General features: G+C 37.3%; 1 protein-coding gene and 1 long non-coding RNA gene across 3 annotated transcripts in view; one reads left to right on the top strand and one right to left on the bottom strand.

Moving 5' to 3' along the window:
* The window catches only part of LOC140343731 (uncharacterized), a 554,400-nt gene that overhangs the window by 290,891 nt on the left and 248,764 nt on the right, over positions 1-14,745 (top strand). The gene's annotated exons all lie outside the window — the stretch shown is intronic.
* Positions 1-14,745, bottom strand: part of COL27A1 (collagen type XXVII alpha 1 chain) — a 273,626-nt gene that overhangs the window by 196,542 nt on the left and 62,339 nt on the right. For both annotated transcript variants that reach the window (XM_072430586.1, XM_072430585.1), the window contains exons 9-12: positions 13,785-13,838; positions 10,792-10,836; positions 5,312-5,365; positions 1,727-1,771 (exon numbers count right to left, since the gene is read on the bottom strand). In XM_072430586.1, coding sequence (XP_072286687.1) covers positions 1,727-1,771; positions 5,312-5,365; positions 10,792-10,836; positions 13,785-13,838 — 198 coding nt within the window. The remainder of the gene's footprint in view (positions 1-1,726; positions 1,772-5,311; positions 5,366-10,791; positions 10,837-13,784; positions 13,839-14,745) is intronic.

The following is a 14,745-nucleotide window of genomic DNA, read 5'->3' as shown; positions in this document are numbered from 1 at the left end:
TCTACTACCTGCCCAAGCTATGTGCCCTACAGCAACTCTGTCACTTTTACAAAGTAATATCTAGGTTTCAAAGGATTTTTACCACGCACATTACCACGCAAAAAAAATTGAATTCTATCATTTTTAGCAATTGAAAAAAACAAAATTAAATCATTTAAAATGTAGATTGGCTTCAAAATGTTATTTCCCCATCATGCCAAAGGACTAATGTTCAGCAGGAAAATAAATTCAAGATCATGTCCATCCAAGCAATAACCTTTGGTATCCACAAAAATATAATATTTAATTTAAACATGTTATATTCAATATAAATCATTATTCAATTTGCTGTTCTAACTGGGTATTTATAAAAAGAGTAAGGAAAAGTTATTTGCTACCACATACATGAAATATGCTAGGAAATAAAGTAAAGTAAAACAGGTCACATCTGGGTTTTTTCAAAGCTAATTGACTTCAGTTGATTTCAGGTGATTTTGCAGATGGTATGCAGACAATGTAGACATAAGAACCCAAGCGTACTGGATGTTTAACAGAAGAGCAGAAAACCTTTTCCTGCCCAGCTTTCAACTTACAGGCTTGCAAAGCATGCTGAGAAATATACAGCATTTACATCTAGAAAATCGCTGAGCCTCATGCATAAAAACTGTAGGAAATTAAAAGTGTTAACCATAGCAACACAAATCCAGCTGTCAAGTGGCAGTTAAGTGGAAGTTAATATATAATATGAGGTATCTGAGAGCAATATTACCAACTAGACACTGGATGGCAAAAAAAAACTGACTCACTATTAGACTGGCAAGTGATTGTTTTCATAGCAAATTTGCCAATTTACATAAATGATATGGGCATTTAAGCTAAAATCAGTAAAGCCATAGTCTATCAACCACAATAGTCTGTTACTGTCTAAGATTTGTCCCTCCTTGACCACGTTTACCATCCAAAGGTTCTTATGAAAAATTTGACAGCTGTCATTGTTTATCTTCCTTAAAAGTGCCAGTTGAGTGGTGGTTACGATAGCCTCCTGGCTTCAGGACATTCTTAATCAGTGATCAGGAATAAGCATGCAGTTTTTACAGCTTACACAGGGATGCCTAACCTCATTCCTGCCACGAATATAGTGATAAAGGCTGCATAGGAAAGTATGTACTGCTACGTGCAGCCAGGCAATTAACATTTATAGAAAGTATGGTCAACTATGGCAGCTTTTACATTTCTCTCAGAACTGGTTTCGTTTAAAAAATTAGTTAAAGCAGACTTAAATGTAAAATTTCTTAACAGGCAGGTTCTTCATTGCAGAAGACAGATGATGTCCGTTCTTTTTTAAGACAAAGTTACCTGCCAATTTACAACATTTTCTTTAACATACACAGAGCTGCACATGCCCATGTCATTCAAAACTGCAGAAAATACAGAACCCAAGAAAGAACTGGGTGAAGGTGACAGAGCAAGAAGAGGTGAGTTTAGGTAAAATTTTGAGAACAGGTGGATATGTTTTGTAAAAAAGAACCAACTTGATTACATTTTTATTTTGTAGCATTAGTTGTACTTTAAATATACAGTAGCTCTTCAAAGTATGATTTTTTACTAGGGTAATATGAAAAAGTGACATTGAAGCCATGGAACATTGAAATCACATAGTGAAAAGGTACAATTACAGAGAGTTGTAGGAACTATGTTTCCTGTTTCATTACACTAGGACTGCAAAGTAGACAAGGAAAAACTTTACCGGCCTACCCATCGTGCCCCTCTTCCCAGGAACTCCAGGCAAACCCTGTATGGAAACAAAAGCAGAAGGCTTGGGTTACTAGACGACAAAGGAGCCTATGTGCAGAGGCAAAATAGGCAAAATAGGAGAGGCCTAGAAAAATAAACACAAAGGAGCCCACACTCCCACCTTCAACATAAAAGGTGCTGGGAAAAGGGGTAGTTCCATCATTTTACCAGGCTTAACCTGCATTATGCTCCACATTACAGGGTATATGCATTAATAATAGGGACTAGAAAGACCAACATAAACAACTAAATATTTTCAATGACTGATTAATGGAAAATTGGCCATTATGTGAGGACTCACATTCAAATAGCAGTAAAACTATTGTACAAGAGTTTATGATAAAAGAGTAGTAAGAATCAATTCTTACAGATAAGTTTCCATGAAGAAGAAGAAATAAGAATGTTTAAATCTGAACTGGAGGCAGATTTAACAAATATAATTGATATCAGATATGGATTTTAAAAAAATATTGAGTGTATTTTACATAGCATAGGCACTTGGTTGAATCAACACTTGTGACAGATCAATTCTAACATTTTGCTAAAGGTTCTTGGACTTTGCCCCTAGCACCTAAATAAGACAGTGGATATCATCTATAGCTAATTTGCTAAACACATCTCTGGCCATCCCATTCATAAAAAAACAAGGTGTGGTGTATAGCTAGTGTAGTCCTATGGGGTTATATGGAGCAGAGAGAAATCTGTAACCAGTGGAGATCGAGCTATGTGCCTTAGACCTGTGAAACTACCAAGCTCTCCACTCATTTTTTTTAGGGCCAAAAACACAAAATTTAACAAGTCAAGTGAAGTCAAACATTGTGGTGAATCAAAGTGGTGGATGTAAAATCTGGTTCAGAAAATTGTGGTTGTTCACTGCAATAAAGCCATGTAGAGAGTAGCTTTATAAACTTGTCACCTGCTGAGCAAAGGGAAAGAACAGCTTCTGAATTCAACAAGTCTTTAAAACACATGTGTGCTTATTAACTGCTTAATAATTATCAACACTTTAATTAACAAACTGACTTAATTAAAAAACTGTAGACTGTGTACACATTGAGACTTGCCATTACTGAGCATAGCTGGCTCCGGACTTAACACTACTCTCTTAAACCTTTCTGTTTATTTACACATTTGATGGGTTAGAAAGCAACATGTGGCATATTTGTAATTGCACTTGGAACATCACAGAGAAAAGGTTTTTCAGTTGAATAGAAGTATTTTTTTTTTTAATTCTGCATACAGCGGAGAAGATATAGAATCCTCAGTGATAGGGATACCTTGAAGTAAGGCTACTATCATCAAAAGAGGCAGATACCCTAGGTACAATCCAAAAACAGTACTAATAAAAAAGTTAATTTCACAATAATTGGAGTGTATGGAATATCTATCTGCAATCGTCTAAGGAATACTACATTGTACAGACACAGAGATCTCTTTTTTTAGATGTATACATGATACATTTTTTTAATGTATTTTAGAGCTAATAATGAGGCAGAGAATATCTGACCCCCTAAAACACAATTAAAGACAGTTGGGGTACTATATCTATTGGTTTGGTACTCTTAGTGTCACTTCAGCTTTGTTATTTCTGGTTTTAATTGCTGTCGTAAACAAAACAGGGTCTTTAAATGCAACAAACAACAAAGGGTGCATTAAACTTGCATGTGAAGTAAGTAGAAATCTGCAGACTTGCATTTAACCTAAACTTATATGCACAAGAGAAAGAGAGACAATGTAAGACAATGTAAGCCTTAAAAATGTTAAACAGCAGTGTTTTTTTCTACAAAGGTCTAAAAGTAAAATTTTTATAAGCTGGTTACGGAGTGTCAATTAATTGCACTGAGCTCAGGCAGAGAAGTAAATGGCTTTAGAGTCTGATATTGTGTCTGACACTTTGGAAAGGGAGAAAATTAAAGTAAATAATTACCTAAGAAGGAAAGCTACACTATTGTAACAAAAAGTAGAGATTCAGGTTACTACAAATGCCAATTTGTGAATGGCTCTGCTGAATGTTTTGAGGTTATCCAAACAGACATATAAGGAAATAATTGCAATGGAGTTTTGCAGGTCTGGTTAATGTCACTCCTTTAATGTATCCTCATTTTAGATGAACATACATGACATTGGTTTTCATATATTACCCTTCTCCAGTGACTGCTGGCAAGCAACATGATATGTGCAGTAACCATAGTAATGACTCATTTAAGGGGTATTACCATTTCAGTGCCTGAGTCAGAACTTCCAAGAAACTAATTAAACGGCAGTGATACCGCTAAGACAAAACGTGCAACATGCCTCAGTGGTGTTGGTAATTCTTAAAGAATTTGCTGAATAACTGTCTGGCCCCAGTGCACAAGGTAATGGGTGTATTGATAATACTCCAGCATCGGACACAGCAAGGAAGTATGGTTCTCTATGTGTTACCTGTTTTATCCTTAAACTGCTCTGCTTTCTGGCTCGTCACCTGTTATGTCCAGGTTCAAATTCTTATAGCAAATCCAACTAGATAAAATACATCATTACCAGCTAGAGCACAGCTGCATTATTCTGTATTCTGTGTAAGAGAATTAGTCTAATTATCTTTCCATGTGAATTTCTAAAGGTGCGTACACACTTCCAATTTTTATCGTTCCAATCGAACGACGAACGATCGATTGGGCAAAAAATCGTTTGTAAATTGTGTGTACAATATCTACGAACGATCGTGTCGTTAACTCTATGTGCAGAATCGTTGCTATACGATCGTTCGTATATATCGTGCATGAACGTTCGTCGTTCGTTTTCCAACGATAATAATTGGAAGTGTGTACGTAGCTTAAGATTAAAAAAAAGTGCACTACTATCCTCTGCATGCCTCAAGTGGTATAATAATGTGTTGCTTGGAATTGAATAATTGCAGGCACCCAGAAAAAAAGCATATTCATCATTGATTTTTTACTCTATACTAGAACCAATGTTTATTTGTCCCTTGGTTCTGTTGACTATATTTAGCAAAGTTAGTGTTGTTGTGTTCTTGTTTCTGTATGAAAGAAAGACTGGGTTTATAGCAAAAACACATTGGGTCCTGTTCGATTCACTTAAAGGGCAAGGTACCATAAAGTACTCTTTTGTACAATGTCCTCCTCTGCAAACCTCAGTTTCTATTAAAAAATCCAACCTTATGTAAATTGTTTTTTGCAATTCTTCATATGATTGTACTTTAGACTGATGATAGATCACATCATGTGAAAAAGGAGAGGGGTGTCTAGAGACCTCATACTGCAGAAGCTGTTGTTCTTTCTAAAAAGTAAAGCAGGACTTTGTAGAGGCAGATAGTCTACCTAAAAGTACTATCTGGTCTCTTCTTCTGTCTGTTATCTAGTGGAAAGCTGAGCCTAATAACCCTGTTCACTTTGACAAGGCAAATAACTGTAAGTCCTTATTCAGGGAACTCAGTTCAGGAATAAAAAGTTTACTCTGGTGGCTAGGAGTCATATTGCAGCTTTTTATACAACTTGACTAAGTACTTTTGTAAAAATTGAATTTAAAAAATACTTACGTGCTCTCCATCTGATCCAGGCAGGCCAAATAGTCCTGGAGGGCCAATATAGCCCTGCAATCAAAAGAAAGAAAAAAAAAACATACATGAGAACCAACTCGAACCCCTACCCTTCCTACCCGCATCAAGTTCTTGGTACAGCCATGTCTCCTCCAGGGCTGGTCTAAGGTTCTCCGTGATGAGATAAACCTTGAGGCAAGTGTATATGCCCATGGACTGCATGGTGCTGGCTTCCACGATGTAGTCCAAGGGCACATACCCTCACACCAGGGACTGAAGCATTCTACACAGGAGGAAGCCAGAGTTTCACATCATTGTACGTAGGTGGTGTGTGGCTCAGAAGGACAGGAAACTGCTGTAACAAATTCTAGTTAGGGGTTAACAGCAATCAAACAACATGACTGGTTTATATATTAAGGCATTAATTTGAAGACCAAAGCCAAATTTTCGATAGGCAAAGAATGGAGAAAATACTAGGAAAAAAAGAACCAAGCCATTCAATAACAGTTCATTATTAACACATTTTTTAACACCCAGAAAAGCAGAGGAAGCCCAGAAAAATTATTAATTTTGTAGCTAAACAGTATCAGTCTACAGATATAAATGTCGCTATGTCCCTAGTTTATGCTATAGATTGACTGCTTAAGGTTGATTTATAAAATCTTGACGTTGCAGCCACTTCATCATAAGCCGGCCATGTAGTTCTGCAGCTTCAAATCCATCCAAAGAAAAGAGCTGGGAGTATTGAATGACCAAATTAGGGGTCTGTTGCTTTTGGCAATGTGTTCCAGATTAAAGATTGAGAAGAAGCACAGCGTTTAATTATTTTTAGACCTGGCATGAGCTGACACTGAATGGCGTACTATCAAAACATACAAGGAAATCACACACCAAATTCTATTCATAGGCCACACTCCTTAAAGCATTGTCTCTCACATGTTGTAATCCTCTGCTTCTGTATCCTTTTCTCCCATCTATATGTAGCACAAGAACAGAAACATATAAAACTACTTCTGCACATAAAGACTGAAAGTACTGAGCAAGAGTCACTGCATTTGATTATTTATGTTCTTTAGCAATCAGGTTCTTTGACAAAATTCAAGCCAACATGTTTTGGAGGTTGTACTGAAATCTAACTTTATCAGGGATTGAATTATTATACTGCATTTAAAAGAACAGTGAATCACACACTTTCAATCTGATCACTGATTTGAAAAAATATTCAGATCTATACAGAAATCAACATTCATCCTTTTGTAATTCTAATTTTAGGACTAAGTTTTCAGGTACTTAATAGGATGGGATGCTAAATATAATTATTAGGAGTTCTAATGATCAAACAAATGTTATCGGGGAGTTCCTATCTGGCTTGTAGTTATCATTATTTCAATTCCATGATCCAAAATGTATCTTACATGTATCCACCACATTTTGGGACTTTGGCTTAAGTGAAAATCAATCACATTGGTCTGTCACAAGCAAAACTAGCAGAAAACCTGCTTATGTGTACTAGAATTAGGGCATTTTATGGGACAGTTGTAGCATGCTTGTCAGCAAAAAAAAAGGATTATTCAAACAATGATCATTTACCCAGATTCCTCTGGCACAATTAAATGAAGCCCTGATGAAGGGGGATTATGGCACAGCCTCCGAAACATGTCAGCTGCTCTTTTGTTAAAGATTCTCTTCCTTGTGACAAAAAGAGAGTTGCTTGGGAGCTTAAATGAGTGTCATGGCACACTCCATCTTTAACCCCAACTATGTTGGTTAACACATAGGCGAAATTTATCCTTTATTTTACTTTGGGCCCAGACCCTCATCACCCTACTCTTAGAACAATGCTAACTGCCTGGCTGTGATGTTATTCTGACTTCACATCCCTTCACACAAGGGGTAATTGACTTGGAACATAATGATACCAGGAACAGCCGGAAAACTCACATTTTCACAAAGAAAAATGCTACTCCAGGCTTTTTCTATACTACAACATATTTATGCACCTATTGGCATTAATAACAAAAAATTGAAAACACCATAGAACAACAATTTGTTCTATCCTTCATCATTAAACCAACATGGATTTTAATTCTCTGCCTTCAAAACTCATTGAGGTCCTTGGAACTCAGGAAGCCCATGTTGCCCAGAACATTCACATTCTAATTTGTACTCTCCCATAATGCACAGAGGTGAGCAGAAACAAAAAACTTGACACTCAATAAGTAAGCAATAGTTGTGCTGTAGTTTTGGCATATATATGTGTAATGAAATGTGTAATATATCACAAGCTGTAATGACATTCCCTAAAGCCACGTATGTAAAAAAAAAAAAAAAAAAAAAAACCTTTCTATAACTAAAAGCAGCTATATTACATTATTTAAAGTGAGCTAAAAGGTGATAGTACAAAAAAGTGGCAGTCTCTTCAAATGAGCTTCAAGAGACACCAAGAATAGAGAACACTAAAATATCTAATTTGCATATGGCTTCAAAGATGTAATCAATGGTTAATGTTCAGTAATGTAAACTGTTTCTGAACTTCTAGCTGTGGCCTGTGAGCCCAACTACTGCCCACAGATTGCAGAGCTGTGTTTACTCTTAATATAGATATTGCGAACAGCTGGGATCAGGCAGAAGACAATGTATTGTATTCGAGTGAATCGAGAAATGTATGATTATCTAAAAATATTCACTGTGTGTAGATTATAAGGAAGAAAAGAGCTTTATTGCTTTTTGTTATGTCAGGGTACAGAACACAAAATTACTGACCTCACTTCATGTTTTAAATTTGAACTTCAGGTAAACAGCAAAACACACTGTTATAATACATAAATAAAAGCATATCTACCTGCCTAAAGATATGCATTAAAGTACATCAATTCCTGTGGTTCGCACAGCCTTGCCAAGTCGAACAGCCAAGTTGCAGGTTTGAGTTCTCCGTGCCCCTGCAATTGGAAAGTTAAGGAGCAGCGGAACATTGATGAGCTAATGACTCTGGTCACTTTTCTCTCTGTAAATGTCAATATACTCCTTTTTGGGCAGAGAGAGAGTAACTCCTTTTTGGGCGGGGAGAGAGTAACAGAGAAGGGTGACTACAAGGGGGTGCCAAGAAGTTCCTGGCTTTGCCCAGAAAGAAGAGAGCCAGAATAATGAAAAACCACATTTATTCAACATATTTCCCCCTGAGACTGATGCACTTGGTACAAATTTGGTCAACTTTCCATGGCGTTTCGTCCTAATTGCCTCCTTCAGCTGGTCCAGGAGGTTAGCATAATACTGTCCCGGTGATACTAGAGCCCTGAGGTAGGTAGTCCACCAACAGAATACCGTCCTTGTCCCAAAAAAAAACCGCCATGCCAAACGATTTTTGCGTTTGGAACTTCGGACAAGGGGACCCGCTGTGGCGTCATTCCTTTGATTGTAACTTGGTTTCAGCATAGATTACATAGATGTGGGGCCAGGTTTCATCCTCAGTCACTAACCTAGCCACAAAGTTCTGTGCAGCTTAAAAATTGGCCAAAACGGCTTTGGATGCTTCAACTCGTACTTTCTTCTGATCACTGTTCAAACATTTCGGCACCCACTTCTCTGAAAGCTTGCGCATGTCTAGTTTAGTGGTGATAACAAACTCAACACACTCCCGTGAGATGTCAATATTCAGCTCATGGACAACATTGCAGGTTGCCAGGTCAGTTGAGGTTGGGGGGCGCCCACTGCAGGGCTCATCTTCAACAGTGAAATGCTAAGTCTTCAAATGAGATATCCAGGTTTTGACAGTGCTGTAGGAAGGATAACTCTCCCCCAGTGTTTGTGACATCTCAGTTTTGAATGTCCTTTGCTGAATTTCCCTGGAGAAACAAAAACTTCATGACGGACCGTAACTCCAACGACGTGAAACTTGCTTGTGCCTCTGCCATCATAGCTTCTCACTTAAAAAAAAAACAGTTTTAAGAATCGCAAAGACCTGATATTTGCACAGTTATAAAAGATATTAGGCTGTCATATGCCTCCACACTCATTTTTCTATTTCATCTGGAAGGGGGCAAAGCCAGGGGGCAGAGCTCCCCCTTGTATATTCAGTAAGCCAGATGAACCAGAAACCGGTTCAAGCATTCTTTAATTTACCAGAATGGTCCAAGCAACATATGGAGTGCTGGTATTTTCACAAGCACTGACCAAAAAGCCTGCAATCAAAATGTGGTCAATGTAGCAAATAAAAGCCAACCAAACACAGCTGTGCCAATACAAAAATGTCAAACCACCTATAACTGCCTCAGTTTACCTAAATGTCAATTTCTTCTTTTATTACAAATTCTGAAGTTAAATAAAGATCTGAGAAGTCCCCAAAAGTCCTAATGTTATGATCATTTAAGACTGACTAGTCTGGCTTCCTTTAAAAAAAAAACTGCGGCAGTTTCACCTGCACTATTTTCACTGCTTTGGGCTCTGTATGTACTAAAAATATACATCCCAGTCTATTTTTTTTACCATGGTTCTTGCAACTCAAATTAGGGCTGCAAGCAAGTCCCCAGCTTACATGGCTTTAAAAAGAAAACCTTGTAAAGAATCCACAACAGGAAAGTTTTAGAAATGCTATCTATCTAGAATCGTGGCTCAGTGGTTAGCACTGGGGCCTTTTCAGCACTAGGCCCGCAGGTTTGAATCTGGGCCAGGTTACTATCTGCATGGAGTTCTCCTCTTGTTTGCATGGGTTTCCCTTGAGTACTCCAATATTCCAAAATACATGCAGTTAGGGTAAATGGCTTCCCCCCAAATTTGACCTTGGACTTTATTAAAGACATAGGACTGGCAGCTAGTGACAAGACAATGGCCTTTGTACAGCGCTACGTAATATGTTGGAGCTATTTAAATACCATGTAATATGTGTAACTATGTGTAATAATAATATTTAGCCTCATTCCAATGAACAGTATATATCTGGATAAATGTCAAATGTAATTGCACAGGTCATGTGGCTAAGGTTTTTCTACAATAGGTCAATCAATACGGTCTGGTTTTCTGATCCCCTTATCACCCAGCTTTTTAATACTTAATTTTGTCAGGCATTTTTTTATGTCATAAATCAAAAACAGCAATGACAAAGCCACTGCTAGAATAACTCTTGCTTTGCTCTAATTCGTCCTACAAGCAGGGCTACGATTATCTGCTTTGTAGGTCAAGACCCAAAACCACAATCTGGGCCACAATATCATTTCCTGTTAGATGCTCTGCTTTTCTGTTTTGATAAAGTATGAAACACGCTGAACAGAGAATCTGTAAATTAAGACAGCACCCTTATGAACTAGAAATACAGTTTAAACAAGTTCAAATTCTTTCCACAAAATAAGAAACTTCAAACACATTTAAATCTAGGTACTCCTAATGTGATAGAGACATATGGTGTACTAAACGGTCCAATGGGTATCTCAAAATGCTTCAGTGGAAATTTTCAAGCACGAGGCTGTGAATTAGAGGATAACACTAACCCGGCTTCCCTTTGGTCCTGGAGCTCCTACTGGTCCCGGTAATCCCTGGAGACAAGACAGATAAGAAACAGGATACATATTCAGAGCTGTCACATAGACAGAAATAATGGTCAGAAAATATATTGAATGACAATAATACATTTTTTACAACAGACATAGGAAATATGCTGTTCTTTAGACTAAAATTCAGACTAATAATTCGAAATTATTTGCTACATGCTAGAGACATCACTTTTGAAGTGAAGCTGAAGATTTAGGGAAACTTTAGTATAATGAAAACACTAGAGCTATAACAGCATCAGAAAACCCAATAAACCATTAAAGTAGAACCTTTTTTAAAAAGTAGAGACTTTTTTTATGTTTGTGGAAATTGATCCTCTTCTTCCTAGTAGGTTTTTGTGTCCTATTTGGGACACAATGCACAAAGTGAGGGCAAATCTAATTTATACAGCTGTCACTGTATATGGGAAGGGTTAAAGGGGTCAATCAGCCAATGAGGACACCTGTTCTGGAGACAACATAATATTTACATTTACTTGGTGATATCCTTTCACTTCCTGATGTGACATGTATTTTAGAGTAAAATTCCTCCACCAAATGTGGTAGACCCTCTCCAACCTAGAAAGTTCTATGTTTAAAGCCGATATAACCCTTTTTTGTTTTTGTTTTGTGGTAAGTCGGCAACCCCCTTTCAAACCATGCTATAGGAAGCAACCTACCCCTAATGTTCCTATGTGTAGTGAGGTTGATGTTTTAGGGGAGGATTGATGCTGGGATAAAAAAGCACTCTGGATCGTACTTTTAGATTCAAAATTAGAAGGGAACCTTAGTAGAAATCAATACCTAGATGCAAACGCTTCCCTATATCACCAACTAAATGCAAACCTCAAACTGACAGACATAAAAAAGGAGAATGATAAAAAAAAAAATAGTATTTCTCATCATACTGTTAGACAAGGGCAACTGGTGCCCAAGATTTTAGCAGCATTCTGTACTAAAATACCCTATCTGCAGACATCTAGAATAGAAAGCTGGTATGCGTATGTCCTCAATGAAAAATTAAATTCTTTAGTTTGCATTCAGCCATGCTAGGTCTAACATATGAGGTTCTGGAAAACACACAGTGTAAATGGAAGCAGGTTTGTTCAGTTACATAGCTTGAACTAACAATTAGCCAATCAGTTGGCATTAGTTTGTCTGTAGTAGCAGGGAATACAATGAAATGAACAAGAAACAGACATGCTCCCCTCAGTATGGTGCAAACAAATAGTCCATCTGCTCAGCATATTTTGTAAAGTGAAATATAATTTAGTAGTAGAGTAAACAGCCTTCTTCCAACAGGAATATAGAGCTCCAAACACTTTAAATATACTGCTAAGACACCTAAAGCAAGGCATACAGAACTAGTCATTTTCAGTAATGTCAACTACTTGGTTGAAATTACCACAAGTGATGAAAGAACTATATTTGCTGAATGGGAGTTGCATGGGTCTGATTTTGTGTTTGAAAGGTGGTTGAAAGCGGTTAGCATTGCAGTAGCTATGCAGAAAAAATATTATCTGAGAATTCCAATGGGGTATAAAATCAGGACAATTAACAATTACACTGCAATCTCATTCATAACTCAATTAGCAATGAACAGTGGGCATTTTAGATAAAATGGGGCCTTTAGGAGCTTAATCTTTTCTAGTCACTCTCACTCTCTCAGAAACTTCTTGCTTGCTGGCGGGCCAATAAATGTGCAGAAAAACATTGATGAGGTCACTTTCCCCTCCTATCAGAATGGCATTGTCAGTACTGATTTGGCTTTAGTTTGGCTTTAAGTGCGTGTGCTCCTCGAAATGGCAGAAGCCTGCTACCATAACATTCAGACAACTACAATTACCAAATTTAAATTTAAGAATTTTGTTTAATTAATGGTATCATTTTTAAATTATTATTTAGCTGCATTAGGTGGTGTTTCTTTTATCTGGTTTGGAGTTTAGTTTTAAGACACTTCTTAATTTTAATGTCTTTAACTTCCAAAGTGTCCAACAGAGAAGAACTTAAGGCAAATGGGCTCAGGACATTTTAGGCAAGCTGGTGCTTCTCTTCCACAATCCATCACAGCTTTTGCAGACAAGACAATTGAAGGAAGGAATAAGATAATGATTTAGTGATGCCATTATCAACTGACTGTTGTCCTGGATCTTTATGTACCAGATTTTTTAGCCAAGGTAATCTAAAGAGACCCAACACAGTTGTTATAAGAAATAGGAGATTTTGAGCTAAAAAATGTGACTTAAGCAAAGCAATCTTGAAAGGAGTTGATATGAACCACACAATCAATATAGTAACCTACTGGGAATCCTACCCATTGGTAAATGAGAGGTGTATGTATGGAGCTGAGCCAATGAGTGTGCTTCCAGAAAGTTTTGGATTGTGTGAATGAGCTTTCTTGAATTGCTTTAAAAATGCTTTAAAAATCCCATTTAATCACACAGGGCAGGCAAAGTCATTGAATCGATTTGGCTAGATATTCAGACAATTGGATAATTGACATATTGGCAGATCTTCCAGCTTAATAAACATGACTAAAAGTATACATTTCAAGAAAAGACAACATTAACAAAAACACTAAAAGCTTTTTTGTTAGACCAGATACACAAATATCTAATTTATGTACTTTACATACATTTTTGTGAATGTTTTAAGAAGCTCTTATGTATGATTTTTGTTTTAGGGTTAATGGCCATTTAAATAATTTACAGAAACCCCTGGGTAATATGTGCTTTTTAAAGCCATTCATTCCGGGAAATAAAATCTTCAATACTGCACCGATTCATTACATTACCCAGCTGTTTTTTTTTTATAATAAAATGCTTTTCATTTGTAATAAACAGTATTGCAAAAATGCCTAAAGAACCCTCTCAGGTGTGCAATGTGTTGTCTTGTCCCAAAATCTCCTGTGAAAAGGTATAACCTGCACCGCGGCATGGTAAGATTTACTGCACCTGCCTGCCAGGATAACCTTTGGCCCCTGGGCTCCCATTCGGTCCATGCTCTCCCTGCAAAAAAAAAAAAAAAGGCCCACATTATACCATTACAGTTGCTTGCAGTGCCCCTAAGCTACAGGTAGCAATCAATTTCAAATAATACTAGTCAAGACAGCCCATAACAAGATCTGTATCTGAGTTCCTTTAAGGTGTCAGCAAAGTCTTTATCTGTAACACATGGATTGGTTTGAAGCAGGCACTCTCTGCCAAAACACTTTCAAGAGTCAATGGTCCCTCTTGAAACAACCTTACTATTCATTTCTATCCCTGTGCAGACCATCTTATCCAAACATTCAGGAAGGGGGGTGGAAGGTTGAGGAACAAGAAGGTTATAGTGTGAACATTAATCCTGTCAATGTTTGGTAGGAATGCATAGGGTTAATATGCAAATTAGGCACAAAAATTGGTAGCTGGTGATTTCCACTAACGTCATGTTAAAACACACATTTATTTTGTATAAATGTGAAAGTATTTATGGCTCTCATTTTCAGAGGACTCCAGAGACATGCCAGAAAGACTTCTTGAAATGAAGAAGCCGTTCTAATAATGAGCGAGAGGGATAGAGAGAAAGCCAAAAAAGCCAAAGTGAGATAAAGGAAGAAAGACAAATAGACATCAGAACAGGGAATAGAATGGAGAGAAAGGGAGGTAAAGTAGAGAGAAAGAGGGAAAATCAAGGGTAAAGGGAGATATATGGAGTGGATAAAAGGAAGATAAAGAAAGCAAGATTGAGAGAAAGAGGTGGGAAAAGGCAGTGTGAAGAAGGAGAGAAAACATTAAAAGAAGAAAGAGAGTAAAGGTAAAATTCTGAGAGATTAGGACTGGATAAGAAAGTTTAGGGCACAGGTCAGGCAGAGTAGGACAAAATAGAAAGCAGAAGAGGGGAAAAAAAGGACAGACTAGGCATCACATTTACATT

Source organism: Pyxicephalus adspersus, chromosome Z, assembly GCF_032062135.1.
Source record: "Pyxicephalus adspersus chromosome Z, UCB_Pads_2.0, whole genome shotgun sequence".
NCBI classification, from domain to species: Eukaryota; Metazoa; Chordata; class Amphibia; order Anura; family Pyxicephalidae; genus Pyxicephalus; species Pyxicephalus adspersus.
This window is presented reverse-complemented; position numbering and strand designations above follow the sequence as displayed.